The sequence below is a fragment of the Pan paniscus genome, chromosome 2 (assembly GCF_029289425.2).
Source record: "Pan paniscus chromosome 2, NHGRI_mPanPan1-v2.0_pri, whole genome shotgun sequence".
Taxonomy (NCBI): Eukaryota; Metazoa; Chordata; class Mammalia; order Primates; family Hominidae; genus Pan; species Pan paniscus.
This window is the reverse complement of record NC_085926.1, coordinates 3,021,318-3,044,785: the sequence shown is the minus strand read 5'-3', so window position 1 is coordinate 3,044,785 and position 23,468 is coordinate 3,021,318. Positions and strand designations below refer to the sequence as shown.

The 23,468-nt window shown below is 40.7% G+C and overlaps 1 protein-coding gene across 7 annotated transcripts in view; it reads right to left on the bottom strand.

Annotated features, from left to right (window-relative positions):
• The window catches only part of LOC100989577 (contactin-4), a 960,081-nt gene that overhangs the window by 11,790 nt on the left and 924,823 nt on the right, over positions 1 to 23,468 (bottom strand). For 6 of the 7 annotated variants that reach the window (XM_034955676.3, XM_034955675.3, XM_055109461.2 and 3 more), the window contains 9 exons: positions 19,919 to 20,094; positions 15,214 to 15,334; positions 11,400 to 11,558; positions 8,851 to 9,000; positions 7,165 to 7,235; positions 5,897 to 6,131; positions 3,749 to 3,861; positions 3,008 to 3,194; positions 2,467 to 2,579 (listed from right to left, as the gene is read on the bottom strand). In XM_034955676.3, coding sequence (XP_034811567.1) covers positions 2,467 to 2,579; positions 3,008 to 3,194; positions 3,749 to 3,861; positions 5,897 to 6,131; positions 7,165 to 7,235; positions 8,851 to 9,000; positions 11,400 to 11,558; positions 15,214 to 15,334; positions 19,919 to 20,094 — 1,325 coding nt within the window. The remainder of the gene's footprint in view (positions 1 to 2,466; positions 2,580 to 3,007; positions 3,195 to 3,748; positions 3,862 to 5,896; positions 6,132 to 7,164; positions 7,236 to 8,850; positions 9,001 to 11,399; positions 11,559 to 15,213; positions 15,335 to 19,918; positions 20,095 to 23,468) is intronic. The other variant, XM_063602085.1, reaches the window with a different exon arrangement.

Here is a 23,468-nt window from a genome sequence, read left to right as displayed (position 1 = left end):
AACTTGGTTCCATTCTCCCCGTCACTTTCAGGTACACCCATCAGACGTAGATTTGGTCTTTTCACATAGTCCCTTTTTTCTTGGAGGCTTTGTTCGTTTCTTTTCATTCTTTTTTCTCTAAACTTCTCTTCTCACTTCATTTCATTCATTTCATCTTCCATCACTGGTACCCTTTCTTCCAGCTGATCGAATTGGCTACTGAAGCTTGTGCCTTCGTCATGTAGTTCTCGTGCCATGGTTTTCAGCTCCATCAGGTCATTTAAGGACTTCTCTACATTGGTTAGTCTAGTTAGCCATTCGTCTAACTTTTTCCAAGGTTTTCAACTTCTTTGGGATGGGTTCGAACTTCCTCTTTTAGCTCGGAGAAGTTTGGTCATCTGAAGCCTTCTTCTCTCAAATCATCAAAGTCATTCTCCATCCAGCTTTGTTCCATTGCTGGTGAGGAGGTGCGTTCCTTTGGAGGAGGAGAGGTGCTCTGATTTTTAGAATTTTCAGTTTTTCTGCTCTATTTTTTCCCCATATTTGTGGTTTTATCTACCTTTGGTCTTTGACGATGGTGACGTACAGATGGGGTTTTGGTGTGGATGTCCTTTCTGTTTGTTAGTGTTCCTCCTAACAGTCAGGACCCTCAGCTGCAGGTCTGCTGGAGTTTGCTGGAGGTCCACTCCAGACCCTGTTTGCCTGGGTATCAGCAGCGGAGGCTGCAAAACAGCAAATATTGCTGAACAGCAAATGTTGCTGCCTGATCATTCCTCTGGAATTTTTGTCTCAGAGGGGTACCTGGCTGTGTGAGGTGTCAGTCTGCCCCTACTGGGGGGTACCTCCCAGTTAGGCTACTCAGGGGTCAGGGAACCACTTGAGGAGGCAGTCTGTCCATTCTCAGATCTCAAACTCCGTGCTGGGGGAAACACTATTCTCTTCAAAGCTGTCAGACAGGGACATTTAAGTCTGCAGAGGTTTCTGCTGCCTTTTGTTCGGCTATGCCCTGCCCCCAGAGGGCAAGGAGGCAGGCAGGCCTCCTTGAGCTGCAGTGGGCTCCACCCAGTTTGAGCTTCCAGGCCGCTATTTACCTACTCAAGCCTCAGCAATGGCAGGCGCCCCCTCCCCCAGCCTCACTGCCACCTTGCAGTTCGATCTCAGACTGCTGTGCTAGCAATGAGCAAGGCTCTGTGGGCATGGGACCCTCTGAGCCAGGCGTGGGATATAATCTCCTGGTGTGCCGTTTGCTAAGACCATTGGAAAAGCACAGTATTAGTATTAGGGTGGGAGTGCCCCGATCTTCCAGGTGCTGTCTGTCACAGCTTTGCTTGGCTAGGAAAGGGAATTCCTTGACCCTTTGCGCTTCCCAGGTGAGGCGATGCCTCGCCCTGCTTCAGCTTATGCTCGGTGCACTTCCCCCACTGTCCTGCACCCACTGTCCGACAAGCCCCATTGAGATGAACCCAGTACCTCAGTTGGAAATGTAGAAATCACCAGTCTACTGCGTTGCTCACGCTGGGAGCTATAGACTGGAGCTGTTCCTATTTGGCCATCTTGGAACTGCCCACGTCCATCCTTAGCTTTTAAAAGGGCTGGCAGCTTCTGCTTTCTTCCTCTTGAAGCTGACAACTATGTAAGAAATCCGACTACTCTGAGGTCACCATACTGTGAGGAAGCCCAAGTTATCCGTGGGGAAAGGCCTCATAGAGAGCATGATCACTGGCCAGCCTCAGCTTTCCCACCTATCCCATCTAAGAAGCCAAAAGTGTGTGAAGAAGCATCTTAGTTATTCCAGCCCTAAAATCTGTCCATTCTGGCCCTATCCACATTGCAAAGTCATAAAAAATGATACACTGTTGCTGTTTTAGCCCCTAGCTTCAGGTTGGTTTGTTAGGTAGCAAATAGGTAGCTGGAAACGTTGCAAGATATTTATAACCCTTTTTGATTGCTGCAAGAAGGCTACAGACATGTTCTTTTCATTTTCTCATTAAAGACAAGCCAACATTTATGGGGTCAGGCAAACATTTTCTCCAATTTTCCTGCTTTTTCTCTCTTTTCTCTTTTTCTTTATATAACTCTTGACTATAGAAACATATGAACAAAAATGATTAATCATTGGTAATATCAGGAGGCTACTAAGTTGACTAAAAAATATATATAAACCGAGACAGGAGCAAAACGAAGCTGACAGTAGGAATGTTTAAAAAGTGGTTCTTCAGGGTATTTTTGGAGACCCAAACACAGGGTCTTTATCCATTTCTGATTGATGCTGCCTGAGACTAAAGTTAAGGTGATTGTCTAAATCCTGACCAATTGCCATAGACTATTTATACAACTCAGATCAAACCGTGTTGGAGGCAGCGATTCCTAGAGGGTAGGAGAGCATCACCAGGGAAACTGACAATGCAGACAACTGTATAATTCATGGAGGAGACTGCCCCCACTCACAGCACGATTAGGTGCCTTTGCAAAAAAGAAATTACCTACTTTGTATCCTTTTACTTCCGACTCATTATCCAGGGCCTTCACTTGATCCCAATTCAGGATAATTTTGGAGTCTGATGAATTCCATATGATGTTTCCGGGGGGTTGACTTGGTGCTATAAAAAAATTAAGATATACGAAGTCACAGATTATTAAGTCTCAATGGATTCTGAGGAATATCTCCTTACTAGAATTCGAGAGTGGAGGCAATTTAATGGGCTATTGCACTAATATGTGTCTTCAAGGTCACTAAAATCTGATGAGATACAGCATTGCAAATGGAAAAAGATTCAGTTGGTTGCCTAACATTTATAGCTAAAAGAAGTAGCCCTTCCCAGTGAGGAGAAAAACATTTATCTTTCTGTCCTCCACAGCAATGAATTTTGCATGGTATACAGAAAGGTTCAGTTAAAATGCTGAGGGAAATTTGAATCCACATGCTACTAATTAGTATGCAAATGATCATTGGGAGGTGGGGATAAGGAATAAACTTGGGATATGTGTGATGAATCCCCAAAATATTTCTGAGCAAGTCTGTTCTTACGTGGCTTTCGGGTTGTCACATTGACTGTTGCACTAGAGGGGCCTGTCCCAGCAGAATTATATGCCTTGACAGCTAAGTGATACAGCACACTGCCTTTTAAGTTCGTGATTTTTGTTGACGTCTGATTTCCAACTGTTCGTATTTTTCTAGCATTTTCTTCTTTGTCTTCATGTCTCCAATATTTAACCTAAGAAAATAAACAGAAAGACCTTGGAAACCATACCCAATGGGGATATTTGCAATGTCATCAGGTAATTTTGTATGCAGATTCTTATGATGGAGTTAGTTTTCTATACTACATCATGAGCAGAGCTATCAGGACAAAGGACTCTGTATATCCTGAGAAATTATCCAAAGTAAGAAGGGTCCCTTTTTTGTCCTTAGCTTCCTAGTGAGACGGTACATTGACACAACCGTCGTTCATTATTTTCTTTTTTCCCACGTTTGTTTTGAGTCAAAGTGATCCTGGGCATATCAGAAGTCAAAGCTCATTTTGCCAACCATCCCATAAATGCTTAGATTTGCATATAATTTGAAAAATACCTCTAGAATATAACATAGAAAAAGGGTAGTCTCACAGCTGAGTATTCAATGCTTCCATTAATGTTCAGCTGGAAGCCAGGCCTAAAACCAATGCCTCTAAGTGGGAATGTGGGTCTTTTCCTATAAGAATGTGACTTGGAGGACTTATCAAGGGGCATAGACTCTCTTTCAGACCCAAGGCACATATGTCTTGCTTACCTCATAACCTTGTATTCGTCCTCTATTCTTCTCCAGTGGGGAGGCCCAGAAAACTTCAATATCTGTGGCAGAAAGACTTCTGGCAAAGATACTGGCTGGTGGTTTGGTGGGTTCTGTAGATGAATATGGAGATAGTTATTACTCTATCAGCTATATTAGGACAGGACTGTAGATACTAGCATTATAAGGTAAAATAATTCATGGTTACAGAATCGTCCTTAATGATTGTAAGCCAAACCCTCATTTTGCAGAGGCGCAGTGATTAATAGCTGGAGTTGGTGGTAGTGGATATTTGTCCAGTGTTTGGGTTCTGAATTTAGGTGTGGGTAGAAGAGAAGAACCACTTAAGTTTAAGCACCAAGTTTTCATAGCCAGCAATTCCCTTAACACAGATCCTTCTTAATTAGCATCTCACAAATGTTATTGCTTACGACATGGCTAAACTGCTTCTCTTTTTCTTTTTTGAAATAGGGTCTCACTCTGTCACCTAGGCTGGAATGTAGTGGCACAATCATGGCTCACTGCAGCCTGACCTCCTATGCTCAAGCCATCCTCCCACCTCAGCCTCCCAAGTAGCTGGGACCACACACACATGTGCCAACACGCCTGGCTAATTTTTTTTTGTAAAGACTTGGATCTTGCTATGTTGCCCAGGTTGGTCTCAAACTCCTAGGCTCACGCTATCCTCCCACATCCCCCTCCCAAAGTGCTGGGATTACAGGCATGAGCCACTGTGCTTGGCCACTAAATTTTTTTTAAGGAAGACTATTGAAAGAAAAATGTGAACATATACAAATGGTACACAGCTATGGCAGAAATCTGGCAAAAATAACTGAAATTTGGGAAACAGTCAGTCTAGCCTCTCCTTTGCAGCCAAAGATGCTGAGGCCCACAGAGTATACCTGACTTATCCAAGATCATACAGATTGCAGTATGAACCTGAAGTGTCATCCAGCTCTCTTGAATCTTAGTCAAGTCAGCTGACTGTCCTTTTCCCCTTTTCCTCTCATTTTCATAATCCAGAGACATGAACTGTTATCTAAGAGAAGTTGAAGGCTATGAAAAGGGCTGAAGCTTGTTTGAATAATTGTAAATCCTTTGGCAATGGTTGGAACGTGAAATATGCAGGGAAAGGCATCAGCAGCTGAGGCAGACTGAGAGGCAGCAGCTAGATCATGGAGGGCTACTGAATCTAAGGGGATGATCTCTCTGATTAGGAATAAGTTATTGCATCTTCACTGACTCTAAATCAATGATTCACCTTTCAGATGTTTTAACATGGTCCCATTCTGAGCATCATCTTTAAAACAACATAGACGAACTCCAAAGGTAACGAAGACTGTGTGAGAGGCATCCCGAGCGCAGGGATAGCATGGAGGTGATAATAATGTGTGAGAAATGTTAAACATAATGATGGTGTGGATGACAGTGAGCGCAATCACACTGCTTCATGACTTACTCTTTTCTTTAATAAGTGAGTTTTTTTTTTTTTGAGATGGAGTTTTGCTCTTGTTGCCCAGGCTGGAGTGCAATGGTGCGATCTCGGCTCACCGCAACCTCCGCCTCCTGGGTTCAAGTGATTCTCCTGTCTCAGCCTCCTGAGTAGCTGGGATTACAGGGATGTGCCACTACAACTGGCTAATTTTATATTTTTAGTAGAGATGGGTTTTCTCCATATTGGTCAGGCTGGTCCCGAACTCCCAACCTCAGGTGATCCACCTGCCTTGGCCTCCCAAAAGTGTTGGAATTACAGGCGTGAGCCACAAGTACCATATGCTTTATGAAAATACAAGTGGTAAGAAAATGCAAATTATATTTTGATATTCACTTAAAGGCAAAAATAAAATTCTTTTGAAAGTAATGATAACATATAGATAGATATGAAGATCTTATATGGTATTTGCAATTCTGGTCCTTAGCAATGGAATCAATAATGGACAGCCAAGTGTTTTCATATACAGAGCAGTCGCTATCTTTTCAAGAGATTCATGGTGGACAGTGAACCAAATTGTTTACGTTATCCTCTTCTCAAATCAGGTATGCCTTCAAGATACATGTACCATGCGAAATCGATTGTACATGCTACAATCCACATTTTAGAATTGAAGAAATATTAACAGTCAATGATCTAGGCAGCATACACTATACCTTCTTCCGCAGAATACACCACTGTGGTGGGACTGAAAGGGCCTTCTCCTTTGTTGTTGAAGACACCTACTTTAACCTCAAAGGGAGAGAAGGGGTGCACGCTCTCATTCCTGAACACGTATCTAGAGGCGTCAGCTGAGGCCAGCACTGTCAGCATCCAGATCATTTTACCATAGGGCCGGAAGGCCACCACATAACCAAAGCCTCGACCATTCTGTAATTCCTCAGGGACCGTCTGGGAAAGAAGGGAGGTGGTCTTCAGAAATCACAGTAGTTTCACTCAAATGCAAAAATCGTTTTTGTTTCCCTTGTAACATTCTTGTCTACATCCTTCTCCACCCATCTTATTTGGCGTTTTGTTAACAGTCTTTTAAATTTAGGGCTTGCAGTCAGTCTATCTTAAACAGTTATAATGTACTGGACAGGGTTGAAAACGTAATGAGGATCTGCAGTCCAGAGCTTGCTCTTTGATGGGGCAGACCCAGCTCTGAAATGGTTGGAAATGATTGTAAAAAAAAAAACACTGGACATCGGTCTCCTGAAAAACCACATTTCCAACACGTATCCTCTAATACTAATCTTCTTCCATTGCCAAATAGACGAAAGATCTCACTGAAGGAAGAAAAACCATCTTGGCTGAAGATCCTCCCTCTCAGAGGGAAGAGTTCAGCTGGAGGGATGAGTGATTTCTTTCACTGCTGTGCTTTGGGTAAATGAGAGATTTTAATTTCTGGGGCTGTTTAGAATCTTTCAAAAACATGAAGAACCCTTTCTAAAGCTCCCACCTCTTCTCTCAAAGCCAATTTTTAATAAATTGGTGACTAACTTTCCTCCAGGTTGTTTTAAAAAATACCTCCTAAAAGAGGGCCCCTTCTAGAAGCCAAGCCAATTGCCAGGAAATTGTGCTGGTGCACTGAATCTATGGCTGGCAGACGTTTTAAATCAATTGGCCATGCAGCAATTCAGGAAGAAAAGAAAAACTAGTTTTCTCTGAAACAGCCTTCTATATATTTTTTTGTAACGTGTGTTGTCTTCCCTTCATAATTGTTTTTACTGTGATAGATTGAATTAAAACTTGCCTCAACAATGGATGGGCAAGTGCCGTCCTTCCTGCTAGCCATTAGCTACGTGAGAGGGAGTGTCTGAACCCAAATGAATTTTCACTGTTAAAAACAGAGGAGGAAACTTCCCAGCTATGTCTAACATGGAGGAAAATAATAAAATAGCTTCGATGCGTGTATGTTCCTTTTATTCTGTGATTCATTTACCTCCCAGGTTATAACCAGTTCAGATTTGCTGCCTCCGCCACCACTGACATTCGCTGGTGTGACTTCGGGGACTGCACAAGGAGACAAAAAACAAGTTATGTCAGGCGGCAAAGGCGAATGAGGGTCAGGAAGGTTGCCTGGCAGAGGTGACTCACTTTCAATGAGTACTCTGAGGCACACCCCTTTGTCTTTGGAGATCAGCGACAGCATTGTCAAGGGGCCCACGGCGTCCGCTGGAGGAAGTGAAATGTACCAAGGAGACTGCTATTAATTACCTGTTTCCCATTCAACAAGGCACACGTGTTATCTGACACGTCTGACCAATTGTTCAGCTCCATCCCTAGAGGCTGAGGGGTTCCCAAAGGGAGGAAAGGACTGAAGTCTGGTCCTAATGTTTGGTTATGCGTTTATGAGCCACGTGGAGATACACAAAGGGAAGAGGACAAGCTCTGCCCAGGCAGAGCTTACATGCTGGTTGGAGTGGAAGAGCACCTGCACCAGTTAGAGCAAGGTCGACAATCAGAGTAAGGAACAGTCAGCATGGAGAAGCGGGGGGCATTCCGGAGTAGCGCCCTGCTCAGAGCTGGGGTGGGCGAATGGCTTCTGGGAGGAAGAGTTTTGATCTGAGTGTTGAAGGAAGTGGCAGACAGAAGTTGACCCCCGGCTCACTGTGCTTAACCTCTTTGATCCCCAGTTTTCTCTATAAAAGAGAGGAAATTATGCGAGCTTCGACCTCAGGATTGCTGAGGGGAATTAATTCAATTATGGTTTTGGAAGGGGAAAAGAAAGAGGGGACTAGCTATATTGTCATCATGTAACTGAAAGGCTCCCGGCCACATTTAAAACGGTCTCACTGGGGTATGTGGCTGGTGACTGGGTATGTCTCCTTGGTTAAAGCCAATCAGATAGATCTAGATGAGTTTTTGCTTTTCTGAGAGTAGGGTCAGAACTCCTATTTGTGTAGGGACCTTATTATTCCTTCAACACACTGGCCTCTCTACAGCCGCGAACTCTATAAAAGACGGCACATGTAGGTCTCTTGCTTTACATCAGCTACGTAAAAGTACGGCTGACCCTGATGAACTTGTCCTTCTCTCCCCGTGCTCATTCAAGCTGCATATGCAGAGGGCCATAATGAATTGCTGGCTGGTCTTGTTCGAATGAGCACGATGTTCTGAATCTTCATTTCTGGGAATGGTTTATACCCTAAGAAAGATAATCTAAGTGAACATTTCTGAAGAAATTACTTTATTTTTTATTTCTATTCTAAACAGGATTACCCCATGGTGGCTGTGTCCAGAGCAGTCACAAATCATTCTTTGCCATTAGTTACTTATGTGAGATAATTTTATTTGAAATGTGGGATTTTTTTTTTGAAATTCTGTTAGAATCTTGGTGACAAATGAACCAATGAAGAAAGGGCTGGCTTTTGAGAGGACTAAGCACAGTGTGTCTCTTGCTGTACAAGTGGACCTAATGAGGAAAACTTAACTCTTGATGGATTGAAACCCGTTGCGTGTTCAGCTGGGCTTCTCCTGGCCTGATTTCTATCATTATAATCATTTAAAGGGAAGGGTGTGCTAACACAGAGCCGCATGAGTGCTGAAGAGCAGCAAGAATTCAAAGGCTTTTCCTAAGGAACAGCAGCTGGCAGAACAGATGATCTGAATCTCGGGTGCTACTCACGAGCTTCTTCTGTTCTCCGTTTCTCTGAGGGGCGGCTGGGCTCCCCAATCCCAATCACATTGGCTGCAACTGTGCGGAATTCATATTCGACCCAAGGGTTCAAACCCACCACGGTCGCTGTGAATGTCTTCCCATCAATGAGTTCTGGGACTGAAAGACAACAAAAGGTGGGGGCTGTTTCATAGGTTCTCAGAAAACCAATGCAGAGATTACGTTAGGAAGATAGGAACATCCATCCATCCTCATCATTATTGTATTCAGGGCAGTGTAGGTGTTCTGATATTAGATGCATCAACAGTTGTTTCAGTGAGGTAACCTCAGAACTATCTCTGTATGTTAAACTAACACACTCTAATCAGATACCAGCAGATGACATCATAAAAGACACACAGTCCACAAGACCCCAAACTACCTGACTCAATCATTACTATCACCCCTTCACATGTGTTTCAGCATTTATTGTATAGTGCCAGACACACTATTTCAACTATCCTCTGAGAAAGGTAAAAGTATTATATTCTTTTTTTCTTTTCTTTTCTTTCTTTCTTTCTTTCTTTTTTTTTGAGACAGGGTCTCTCTCTCTCTCTGATGCCCAGGGTAGAGTGCAGTGGCACAATCTCGGCTCACTGCAACCTCCACCTCCCAGGCTCATGCAATTCTTGTGCCTCAGCCCCCTGAGTAGCAGGGACTACAGGTGCATGCCACTATGCCTGTCTATTTTTTTTTTTGTAATTTTAGTAGAGACGGGATTTCGCTACGTTTCCCAGACTGCTCTCAAACTCCTGGGCTCAAGCGATCCACCCGCCTTGGCCTATCAAAGTGCTGGGATTACAGTTGTGAGCCACTGCGCCTGGCCTATATTCATTCTTAAACAATTCTTATTGTGCCCATTTAACAGAAGAGGAAAATGAAGATGTATAGAGATCAGCTGATTAGCAGTCAGGTCTAGAATTCATCTCCTAACTTCTATATTTTTCTCATGTTTCCTTCTTCAAGCACACCTGTGACTCAGTGATTACAGGAGGAAACACAGAAACCCATTTCTAAGGATTGGTAAACTAAAATGAAAAAAACAAATGGGTTAAAATCAACAAGATTTATATGAATTGCTCAACACTGGGCATATTCTCCTTCAAAACATCAAGGCCATATAGCCTACTTTTGCTGTCTAGAGGAGTGTGTATCTTGTTTGTAATAACTACTTGTTCATCCAATTTATCCTTAAATGAAATCTAAATAAGAAAATGAGTCAATTTGGAGGTATTGACAGAGTGGGGACAGTATAAGAATTCTTTTATATGCAAAGAGAAATAACTGTGAAACTTTTAAAAAATAGGAAGTGCTGTATACATGTAATAAAGGGAAACAGGATGGAAGTGTTGCTGCTAACAATGTTTTTTTTTTTTTTAAGAATTTGTAAAATTGGTTAAAAAGAAATCTCATGTCTTTTTATCCCCAAATTTATCCATCTAAAAAAATGGGGCTGGACACAGTGGCTCACGCCTGAAATCCCAGCAATTTGGGAGGCTGATGCAGAATTGCTTGAGTGCAGGAGTTTGAGACCAGCCTAAGCAACATAGCAAGACCTGTCTCTACAAAAAATTTTAGAGAATTAGCTGGGTGTGGGGGCCTGTGCCTGTGGTCTCAGCTACTCAACAGGCTGAGGAAGATTGCTTGAGCCCAGGAGTTCGAGGCTGCAGTGTGCTGTGATTGTACCACTACACTCCAGCCTGGGTGAGAGAGTGAGACCCTGTCTCTAAAAACACAGCAGCAAGTGAAGAGGCTCCCTATAATCCTCTGTTATTGCTTTTTGAGAGCACTGTGTAAACTTTACGAAGTCTGTGATTATTAAGTGACTATAGTCAAGCAGAATCCACTGCTTTCCAAAGTGAACCACAGTGCTACACAGATGATTTTAGGTAATACAGATTGATGCATTTTATTTTTATAACTAATATATTTTTAATGTGTGTTACGGAAAATACATATACAACCACCAAAACAGACTTTTTTTTTTTTTTTTTTTTTTTTTTTTGAGATGGAGTCTCACTGTCACCCAGGCTGGAGTTCAGTGGTGTGATCTTGGCTTACTGCAACCTCTACCTCCTGGGCTCAAGCAATCCTCCCACCTCAGCCTCCTGAGTTGCTAGGACTGCAGGCACGCACCACCATGCCAGGCTAATTTTTGTATATTTTGTAGAGAGGGGGTTTTGCCATGTTGCCCAGGCTGGTCTGGAACTCCTGGGCTCACGCGATCCATCCAACTCTACCTCCCACAGTGCTGGGATTGCAGGCGTGAGCCACCAAATCTGGCCTGGACATACCATTTCACAGATCCTATTGCTTAGGATGAGTTTAAAAAAACCCAACTGTGATTTGATATAAAGAAAAATATTAATGATAGTACAGTTGGCCGAGGTTTAGGAAACACTGCCATAATATATCATTTGTAGTAGTGTCTGAATGAGAACTTAGACGTTCCTTGCCACAGTGCTGTGTCCAGTATGCTGAGTTCCCAATGTCTCTGAGCCAAGCATCCAATATGGTACCTGTACTGACTGCTTGCCAGCCCACGGAGAACGGAGTCCTGGCTTGAATGACATACATGGTGATGGGGCTGTGGTTGTCAGGCCCCGGTCTCCAGGAGAGCTGAGCAGTGGTATCTGTGATTTCGTCTATTGTCACAGCCTCTGGGGGACCTGGAGGACCTGGGAAAGAGCAAGACCCCCAGAATTGGAGCAGTGTATTCAAACACCCAAGTAAAGGATCCACATACTTGAATGGGGCATTGACCCATTCATTTATTTACCCATTCACAGATTCATCACTTGTCAAATCCTTTTTGAACTCCTACTACGTGCTTGGAACTTTCCTGGGCTTGGAAACCACAGAGGTGAATGAAACACAGCCCCTTCCTTCTAGGGGCCCACAGTTTAATATGAAAAACTAATAGGTAAACAAATAATTACAATTGAATACTTAATGTTAATAGAGAGTATTGGGGTACCATAAGAGCCCACATTCATTAATTCATTATTTATTTATAGGTTCCTAATATGGGTCAGACAGTGTTATTTGAGGATACGGTAGTGAGAAAAGATAGATATTGCTCCTGATTTCATAAAGAGTATAGTCTGCTGGAAATGGTTATTTCTACCACTGAGAATATAGATTTAAGCACAAATGGCTTTAAAACTTTGAAGGTTACAGTGTTGCTCTGCACATTCTGCTGCACTGTAATTACTAGCACTCTCTTCACGCCCAACCCTGCATCCCATATGAGCACACACTTGCGTGCAAGGGAACTGCTGTGAAAATGGCCGGTGCGCAAGAGTCAAGGCACTCCCTTCTTCAAAGCAATTTCAAAATTGGGCTAGATGCTAAAGACCCTCATCTGTAGTTTCTGCAAGTCATACCCATATTTTTCTACTTCTCTTCCTGATGTTCGTTGTTTCTGTCCATGTACTTAAACCATGGAAAGGGGAGGAAATCAGATTTAAATGAAGGCTTGAAACTAATAAAGAAATAGAGGGATGGAAAGCAGCTGGCAGGCAAAGACAAAATATCAACAGAGCCAGAGCAAAGACCCGCAGCTATCCTATTTTCCAACATGAAAATCTCTTACCAGGCAGTTAAATGCATTTTTAACAAGGTACAATTGACCACCTCAGGAGGGAAGGTGATGGTGAGGGGACATAATGACAAACCTCATGCCCATTAGACGGGCATAAGGAGATGTTCCTAGGAGGGATTTGCGAATCCCCAGTCTAGCAATCAAATGTACTAGCCAAATACTATCGGGCCATGTCACAGGGACAGGGAAAAAAGAAACCTCTCACAGAGCAGTGCAAAGTTAACAGCAATTTCCTGAAGTTAGTCTTTGTTCTAGGATTCACTCCTTCACCGTTTACGTGATGCCCTAAATTCTCTTTCCTTTTTTAAAAATCACTTTTATAGACCCACAGGTGAGACTAAATTTATCTTCTCCCTCCCACTCCTGAATGAAATGTCTGGAAATCTGTATGCTGGAACTGATTAATTTTCCATGGTGACATTTCAGCATGTCAGTCTAATGTCACCTAGATAGAGCTGATGTAACCTTTGGTCTTGGGACCCCTTTTAACCAGATAAAGTCTAGAAGACAATATAATTTTTTTCACTAGTTTTCTCATCCTAGCATTCCCCACCATTTTTTTTTATGGATGCTGCACTGATGTCCTTTAAAATCTAAGTACCACAAATAGAAAAGTGTTTCCCTCTGAACTCTTCAAAGAATTAAATCGATAGGAAATATCTGAGTCCATTGTTGGCCTCTCTATAGGAAGAAAATGAAGGGCTGGTATGAGTTTGGCCACTGGAGAGAAGATGGTACTTTCCTGAATTTGTTTGTTCTTTTTTTATCTTCCTGCCACCCTCTCCTACCGATGCATAGATACGACCTTACAGAATGTTTACCAACTTTGTTTTAGGGAAGTGGACTCCCTCTTTCAAAATGAAAAATGTACAAATGTTTGTCCTCTGAACAAAATGATAACACACTCAGGGGCACGTAGAAGATTTTGTTTCAGGCGATGGCAAAGGGAAGATTAGTTTGATTCTGGGGTCTGCTTCTCCCTCAGGAAGGGTGGCCTTTCTGGCTGCCATTACAGTGCTATAGGTTAAATAGAACAGGCCTCAGAAAATCAAAGAATCTGGAGCCAAGACTCAAAGCTGCTATAGGTTTCAAATATGAAAATGTCTTTCAGGGTGGTGAAATACATTCCTGCCTCCCCCTCTGTAATGTGCAAGAAAAGCTGCAAGGGCAGAGCCGAAGGAGATAAAATGAAAGATTATGGTTTTAAATGGCACATTAATTTATTGGCCTTATTAACTGATTAGACTAGATTTTCTTTGAGACTGCGTTTGCAAATTCCTCCTGGTATTTAATGTTATTTTCTGTGAAATGAAGTATACAATATCATTTAAGAACTTCAAGTATTACTGATTTAAATATTTATTAGTCTAATTTATTGGTGTTTTAACTGCTGATCTGAACATTATCCTAATTAAATAGAGGATAAATTTTCAGCAACAGAATTCTTTTGTTCCCAAGGGGAGGGCAGACCAGCCTGGTGTATTTTCAAATGGAAATAAACACATTTCTATAAGTTATTCTGTGGGCAGATCTACCTCGGTTGAAAGTTTTTTCTCATTTCTAGCCCTTGTCTGCACTGTTACTGGAAGTTTTTTTAAAGGCAATTTAAAGGGGAACAAAGCAGACACATTGGAATCGCTATTTCTCTTGAACCCTCTCTTCACAATTAGTTTAAGTTGCTAACTCCCACACATTTCCCCCCTTACATTATGCCTAGAGGATATAGCAACACTCTTTATGGCTTCCAATAATACCTTGTTTTCTGTGCACGCAGATTAACCCTGCCTCCAACACTCATACCCTAAATTTTTATTTTCTTGCGTTCGAAGTTTTGCCATGCACTCTGCCAGCCGGCCAAAGATGCCTGAACACCAACAGTTAGGGATTCTGATGAAGGAGATTCTAGCTAAGATATTATTTTGATGTCTGGATTGGCCTCTATTTTAATGCTATAGAAAACCCCTGAACATGCATAGGCTGGATTCTGGTATGTACACTGGTTTGTGAAGATTTTAATTTTCATTTAAAAATATTTCTTAAAAGTCCATTTACAGTTCCTTTGCCAACTGGTTTGGTGAGGCTTGGAATATACTCAGTTGGTGTTGCTCAGCCAGAGGGGTCATAGCTCTTAGGTCCAAATTAGGTCATGCTGATAATATTCAAGAGAATCTCAAAAATGTTAGTATTTACATCAACTCTCAGCTCATTTACTACATCCCAGGCAGTCAGGAAGTGTCCTCTCCCAAAACCCTATTTTAGGAACCGAACAGCACTGTGAAGTTTAGGGAAAAAAGGAAACTCGGATAAACCTGATGATGATTTTACTTAAGCTGCTGTTATACCAGTGGCCTAGGATACTAATTCAGTTTAGCCCAGATGAAACATAAAAAGGGAGAGTTTAATCCCTCTTTAAAGTATCTGCTTTTGTTCACCTAAATTTGTTCTAGAAGGTCATATCAACTCCAACAGCCGTAATCGGGTACTCGATTTACTCAATTATCCTTTTAGTGTAAAGTTACTGGATGTGTTCGGTGCATTTTCTGACAACCCGCACTGAGGAACTGTATATGAACCAGAAACTTCTGTGGACTGTTAGCCACTGTTTACAATGTTCAGCTTCTGCCTGACTTTTTCCCATAATTCTAAACCACTGAGGTTTCTGGAACTCTGCGCTACAGTAGATATCATGAAAATATTTCAAGAACAACAATAACAACAAAATCCAGTACCTCTTACAATCAGGTCTGCAGCAGCAGATAGCCTGTCCACACTTGTTTGGACCATGCAGACATATTTCCCAGCATGCTTCAGTTGGATGTTTCGGATCATCAAATCACCAGCTGAATCCTGCTGATAAAGTAGGGGAAAGTGGCTACAATTACTTTTTAATGAGCTCTAAATATCATTATCACATGGAGGACACGGTGACTAATGGATTTATTTTACACTGGCTGATGAAAACATTAGTGATGCAAGCCATGGCCTATTAAAAATATGTGAGCCTGCCTGAGAGATAAGAACAGCGACATTTTCAGAACACATCTTCGACAAGACCTCAGGTGTCTGGCTTCTCTGAGTCTCTGGAGCAGTTTGGCACCCATGTTGGAAGGACGTAAGTTACATGCTACATAAGTCCTACGTACTACGGTGGCTCTCGATCTAGTTTTGTGAGTTTCTTCAGAAATGCCCTCAGCCTATGGCCTTGGTTGGCGTTCTGATACTTTAGAACTCTGTATTTGGAAAATGGAAGCAAGCCCACATTTGGAAGTATCTGCATTTTATTGCTCAACCCTTTCTTAGAGCCAGCATTGTTATTGCTCCCAGGTTGGAATGAAAGGATTAGGAAGACCAGATTCTCCAAGGAAATCTCGCATCACCTAGTGTGGAAGAGTGCTAATTTGTTTTCCAAATGCCAAATGCATGTTTGATTAGCAGATGAATACGACTAATTACAGCCTGGTTTGGATGTCTATGCGCCCCAGAAATATTTCTCCAGCATTCGCCAGCACAGTACTTTTAATAAATGTGAGGAGATGATTCCACAGGCTATCACAAAGGCAGCACTTTACCTGAAGAACACTGCTACACCTTGGAGTTTGGTTCATAGCCCTGTTAATCCAAAGTTTGGAGAATAGCTGCTTGACGAAGAGACCACCCTAGAGGCCAGATTTGAAAAACTACACTTCATTCTAAACCCGTAATGGATGACAAGATAATTTAGGGTATATTGGCCCTCCTTCATTTTCCCATTCCAAACTATACAACAGGAAATTGACACAGACTCTTGTGTTGCTATTTCTCCAATGACAATAGTAATGGATGATGTTTAATGGTATTTACTATATGACAGGCAGCTTCCAAGTACTTTACCTATATTAAACTCACTAAATACTCACATGTCCTCTGAGGCAGGTATTCTTGTTATCCTTATTTTACAGATGAGGAAATTCCAGCACAAAGAGGTTAGGAGACTTGCCTAAAGTCACGTAGCTAGAAAATGGCAGAGCCAGGATTTGAACCCATATAGTCCCTGTTCTTAACAGTAACACTAGACTAGCATCCGGAAAGACCATATCCTCATTCTATTTCAAAATTAATATGTATTTGGTTATCTCCATCGTTTCAGTACAGAGTGTCACATTCACAGGATAATGGAAGAGATAGAATTGTCAATTAGAGATAGGATTAGAAGAGATGCCAAAGCATGGAGTGAAGGAAGAGCTACAGTTTTGGTGCTTAGTTGTCTTGGGCTGATTCCTGCTGTGTGATTTCATCTAAATCTCTTACTCTTTCTTGGCCTTGATTTACTGACTTTCAAAAGACCTTTATTGACCTTCATGCTAGGTTGTGAAAATCAAATGAGATTATCTGTGTTATGTGAAAATCTTCTGAAAACTTGAAGTGTAGATTAACTCTAAACTGGTATTACTGACGGCCATGATCCATTTTTTTATGAAACAGACATGTCAAAGATGTTAAATCTAATTCAGGAAAAGCTATGGTATTTTAACCCAAAACGTCTTTTGTTTGTAACAGTTGGCTTCTCATCCAGATGCCACTGTTTATGGATCAAGTCTTATAATTGCTCAATAAAATGGGAAAATAATTGTTAACCTATTTGGCAAGATTTCTGTGAGGATTAAGGAGCTATTACAGTCATCTTTTGGTAGACACAGGGGATTGGACTCAGGACTCAGGACTCAGGACCGTAGTACACTAAAATCCACACATACTCAAGTCCTGCAGTCAGCCCTCTGGAACCCGAGTATATGACAAGTCAGTCCTCCATATATGTGGGTTATTTCACATCCCACGAATATTGTATTTGCAATCTGAGTGTGGTAGAAAAAAAATCCACATATAAGTGGACCCACACAGCTCAAACCCGTGCTGTTCAAGGGTCAAGTGTATATAAGAAAGTACCTGATAAATGATTAGGCACTTTGCAAGTATCAGGAATTATCACTATTATCATCACCATTATTAAGATTATTGATACTGTACCTAAGAAATTTCACATATGGGGACTTTGAATACAGGTTTAAATAAAAAATATGCCCCAGGGGATGTGTGCAGGGAAGGTGGGAAGCCACATTGGCCTTAGGGAAATGCCTATACCATCTATCTAATTCACTTTATTCATCAAGGGCTTAAATGTCAAAGAAACTTGTAGCCTGGATATTTCAGTGCACAGCAACCTATTAATAGAAAATTTTGATTTTGCGATTCAGAAGTACTGTAGTTATTTACACATTTTGACTGGATTTGTGTTTTTAAAGTAAAACTGAAACAAAGAAAAAAATAGACTCAGGAGTGAGGTAAGAGTCTCATCAAAGCAGACCGCAATAACTTTCTCTTTCTCTTTGAAGTCACCCAGACCCAACTATTAACTAAGATCTACATTTTTTATGTTCCTACCAAAGAAAACAACAGCATCTGCTTATTTTCCACCACCGCAGTCTGTTGTGTTCCTGACAGAATACTTGGTGGGGATGGGGGGTATCAGAGGACAATGAAATAATAACTTTTATAAAACCTCAATAGGTTAACTCTATACCAAGCATCATTTCCACCATGCTGACCCAGGAAGTCGAAGCTGAAATAGGCTTGACTTCAAAATTGCGCTTGCTTATCTCTTCTATTATCAAGTCCTGACTCCACAGACATTAATGATCCTAGTGGCTAGTACACTTAGATCTCACATGTGGTTGTGCTGTCCTTAATTTTCTATGCATTTCTCAGCAGGAGTTGATTGGTGTTAGCACTAGTTTAACAGAGGAGATAGACATTTCCCATATGAAAGATGAATGTGAGCAGCTCTACGGACAGCTGTCTTTACAAAAGGTGGTCATCAGTGTTTGACTTCATTAGGTGTCCCTGTTTCTGCCTTAGCCCTGGCACCATTCTGGCATAAAGGCTACATGTGTCTGAATGGTAGGACGTCCACTTCGATTGGTCGGGCATCTGTTTTGATTGGTTGGTGCTTGCGCCATTCTGAGATTTAGCATTTTTAATATCTCTCCTGCCCAAGAAATTGGTTTTAATGTGAGAACATGCTGCTTAATTTATGAAGAATGTTCTCGATTTACACTTTCCTGTTATTACAATCAATGTTACCCTTCCTTCAATTAATACCACCATTAAAGTTTATCAAGTACTTCTTTTGTGGTAGACATTGGGCTATGTACTTTCCTAGACCTCAGGATATTCAATATCTCCAGTGTCTTTGTGAAGAAGTTAATATTTCTCTCACTTAGCCAAAGTTATTAAGCTGAACCATGTGAAAGAGGTCCAGAATGGTTTAGGCTGGCAATTTCATCCAGCCTTTCTCAATCAGGGTCCCAAGAGATAATCCCTAGTGAACCCAGGCATCCACTGATGTAACGAATTAACTTCTTTCCTGTGCCATCTAAAGTTGTACCAATCAGATACCACTCTTGGCATAGAACTGAGACAACAGTCATTGAAATTGTTTTGGGCATTCTGTGACTCAACTGCAAAAACCCTGTTTGATAAAGGTAGTAGGACTGTGATGAACAGGGCTAGTACTGTAGTTGGGTGGAAAATATGCTCTCACTATATCATATGGATGACTTTAGGCCACTTATTCTCAACATAAAGGGGGTGGACAGATTTTTATAGCAGCCTAGGAAGTGGGGAGAGCTTTTCAAGTCAGGGCCCCATTTTTGTATTCTGCTATGTTTTGGCTGGACTCCTTCATAAAAATGGCAGCCGGAGTCCATCTTTATTGTCAATGGGATCACAGAGCTGCGTTAGAGCAGAAAAAAATTTTTTGACAATGATTGTGATAGATAGGAATTGTTCCCAGATTTAACCTCTCTTTTTTATGTGTTCAATGATAATATACAGTTATGGAAAGTAAGGCATTTTGAAAATCCAATCATTTTGAATTCAAATTACCTGGAGATAGTAAGTAAACCCATCAGACTTTCAAATTCAAGAAAGAAAACCCTAAATTCACAATGACGTGCCTTCTACAAGGTCAAAGGGAGTTTAATTAGCAGCCTAAAAACAGAAGGAAACTATCCTTAAGCTATTTTCTTGGTCAGATTCTAGGATATATGATATGATATGTGACACAGAGTTTGGGATTTGAAGTTTTAAGCTGAGTTCCACAATTCAGTAGCTATGAGGCCAAGGCAAGTCATCCAATGCCTGTGAGCCTTAGTATCTAATCCACACACAGGAATGAATAATTAACCTGTAGGATCGGTGCCAGTTAGGGAGCAGTCCTGCCATGTAGGGTTGTTCAATGAGTGATGCCACATTTATTGTGCGAAAAGGAGCAGGAATTAACCAAGAGTTTCTTGCCATAAGATGACTTGAACAAAACTCTAAAACAGTAACTTTAAATATATTGTTAAGTTGGTCTAAACAAGTTAGTTTGAGTCAGTTTTTGATATTAATACTTACCCCTCCAACTCTTTCAAAGTGGTCCCCATCTCTGTCAAAGTCTATCAGGTGTCCATTAAATGACCAAGTAAACACGATGTCTAGCGAGTGATCATGCGTTACCTGGCACGGCAAAACAATACTTTCTCCAACAGTGACATCCATGCTGGAAGGGGGTACCATTACCCTTGTTGGATCTGGAGAGTTAAAACAAAACAAACAATAACAACAACAAAGTCTGTGAGCTTGTGTGGAAATACAATGTAGACTCCAAGAGCAGGATGAAATACTAAGTAATTTTGCTTTATTTTTTCTGAGGCTGTGACCAGCAAACCTCAGTCATCTGGGAAGCTCAGACTCAGGCCAGGAGGTCATTTTTAATATGAAAAGATGAAAACACTCATTATGTGAACCTTCTCAGAGCAACAGAACTCAGCCAGGGAGCATGGAGGTGAGATCTCTAAAGATACTCATGGAAGGGCTTACTTTCTGGCAGCCTGCTCTGAATTGCCTCTTTCAAAAGGTTTTCGTCTCTCTCCAGTTTCACCAGAAAGCTACATTTCAGCTGAGTGCAAACAGGAAAAATCCATGTTGATTTGAAGTTTGTTAGGCTCTTTTTTTCTATTGTAAAAGTAATAAATGTTTTAGCACAGGTAATTTAGGAAATTCAGGAAAATTAAAAGAAGGAATAGAAAAACAAATCCTACCCAGATAAAACATACATTTTCATGGTGGTATAATTTCCCCCAGTCTTTTTGGTTCACAGTTTTTCAGTTGTTTTGTTTTACACCGTTATAAAAATGAGACAAATACGATTTTCCTTTTTCTCCTCAATATTATATAGGCATGTTTATTCATTTGTCAACATAATTTTATAATCTGCTTTAAGCTTACAGTTTTAACCATTTTGAAACTAGTTGGCATTTTAGCAAATTTTATTAGGCATTTTTCTAATATTTATAATTAGAAATCATAAATAATGCTGTTTATTATTTATTTAGAAATCATAAATAACATCACTGACAAAATGATACAGGTATATTACTTTTTTAAAATAAGGACCATCAATTCGCTTTAAAATTCACCCTTTACATTATAGTTTAAACTGGGAATAGAATGGGCTTGCTTAGCTGAGAGAGTTTATGAACTCCAAAACTACATTCACACCCATAGTGCCTTATTTTTCTGCAACATGATATCATAAATGGTGTCAGAGAGTACACAAGTGAGAAGCAGTTTGAATTCAATGTAAAGGCCATATACATGCCTAAAGAATAAAATTCTGAATTAGGCCATATTCCAGAAATTTCTACATACTAAACCAAACCGAGCCAATCAAACAATTACAAAGAAGACAAACCAAAACCAAACCAAATAATAAAAGAACACTGACTAATCCTCTCCCGTAGTCATGGGATTGCATTTCAGGCTGTGAGGTGTATAAATATTTATTCAGGGAACCCCTTGGATCAAAACATCCGCTGGGAATTTTGAAATTATATCTGATAGGAGAATTTTTGTGAGTCTTACTTGCTGATAACCCATGCTAAAACTTCCTCTTTAAAGAGAGTATTTAAAACACTTTTTCTATCCCTTTATCCAACTACAGAAAGAACATCTCTCAGTTACAAAAGGGAAATCTCTGTTCTAAATAGGTTATAATCTAGTAGTGGGATATACTTTTGTTGTTTTCTAAAAATAGGAAAAGACCATGATAAGTAGATTAATGTGCTTTTAGTCACTGTTAAATGAGTGATGTCCATGAAATGAGAAGTGAACAACAGCTACTGCCAGCAAAGAGGTAATGGGATAGAAAACCCCTGATTTGAAAGACCGAGGCTTTTGAGCACTACATAATAAAAATCTGCTATATCGATTCACTTACCATCAGGAATAGATAGTGATGAAGTTGTGTTTTTTTTTTTTAATAAGGAAAAGAGGTAAGTACAAATCTTACTCTAAGCAAACATCAAGGAATAGCCCCATTTTGACTTAACATGTCATTTGACGTTTTTAAATTTACATTTTCCTCAAGAAAAAATGAAGACTGAAACAGATCCCAGGCTAAAATGATATACCTTTATGGGTTTTATTTGATAAAGATGTTGCCTAGTTCTACTTTAAACAGCTGCCCACTGATTCTGCAATTTAGATTTTCATTTTAATTCATTTATTTCTTGATTTATCTGCCAAGCATGGATTGTGTTTACATGGATAACACATACAACAGAGGCTGAAGGAATAAGAACATTCATAATAATCGAGTCCCTTAGCACTGTTAAGGACTTTACATGGATTATTTCATTTATTCCTAACAAATAGGTACTATTATCATCCCTATTTAACAAATGAGCAGACTGATGTCTAAGAGTCATTAAGATATTGTCTGTTGTGCGATTCTGCCTTTCTTTTCACTGAAAACATGATGTCCACATGCAAATCATGCAGAGAATAAGTCTGAGGGCATAATACAGCAATGGACACTCTTATGTGTACTCAACCGAAGATATTCAAACGCAGGAGGAATTCAGAGAATTTCTGCCATGGGGTGCAGATGGTTGCAGAGGGCTTCACTGCACGTGTCAGGTAGTTACTGCCTTAGACAGGTAACAAGCAGTGATGATTTTATGCCTAAAATGGTGGCTCTAGCTCTAAGCCTACACATCAGACTTATGAGTGTGGAGTCAAATGTCCAGGCTCCAGTCCCTAAAACTGTCTTGTCTCCCTATCTCCTGACAACTTTTGGGCTAGCAGCAAGGAGTTGGCACATACCCCAAAGCCTAGAGCCATTTCAAATTCTGGCTCACGTTTCTGAATGACATTTCTTTCCTAAAGAAACGTTCACCTCTTTGTGCACATGCAGGGATCTGGGACAGATTTTTATTATTGGTAAACTTAGCTGTCTTTTAACCAAGGACCAGAGAAGTTCCCTGAATCAAGGATTATGTTGGTGCAGTTGTTGTGCTGACAGCTGCTGATTCATTAACTCAGCACTGGTCGCGGATTCATGTTCTGAGCCTTAAAGCAGCAAGAATCAATGCAACGTCATGTACTGTACACGTACCAGAGAGGTCTCCTAGGGACAAGAAAAGATTAAACTAAAGAGGTTCAAAATCTCATTAGCGACTTGGTTTTCTCAAAGTGTATGTTTGTTCAGTATTCTTGTTTTCCGTGTTGTGAGTTTTGATGCTTTTTACTTGATTAATTTCCTAAAATTTGAATACAAACCCTGTATACAAACAAACAGATGGCTTCCTGCAAAACAAACTGTCTCCTCTCCTTTGGTTTTAATTCATCGAGATCAGGAAGAACCTATATTTATGACTTCTGTTCTGAAGAGTCACTTCAGCTATTGTTCTGTGCATAGAACTCTCAAAGGCAATTAGAACTGAAGGTGTGAACTGATGGCTGGATTTGGATGTAATTAAATAGCAACAATGAATAGGACCAACAACATCCCTAAACGTTCCTACTTGTGGTTGGTTCCTACTGTGTAGAATGATAAATTCTGAACTCCAGAGGACTGATGCTTCAAAATCTATATATTTACCAAGTGCTTCATTCTCCTAGA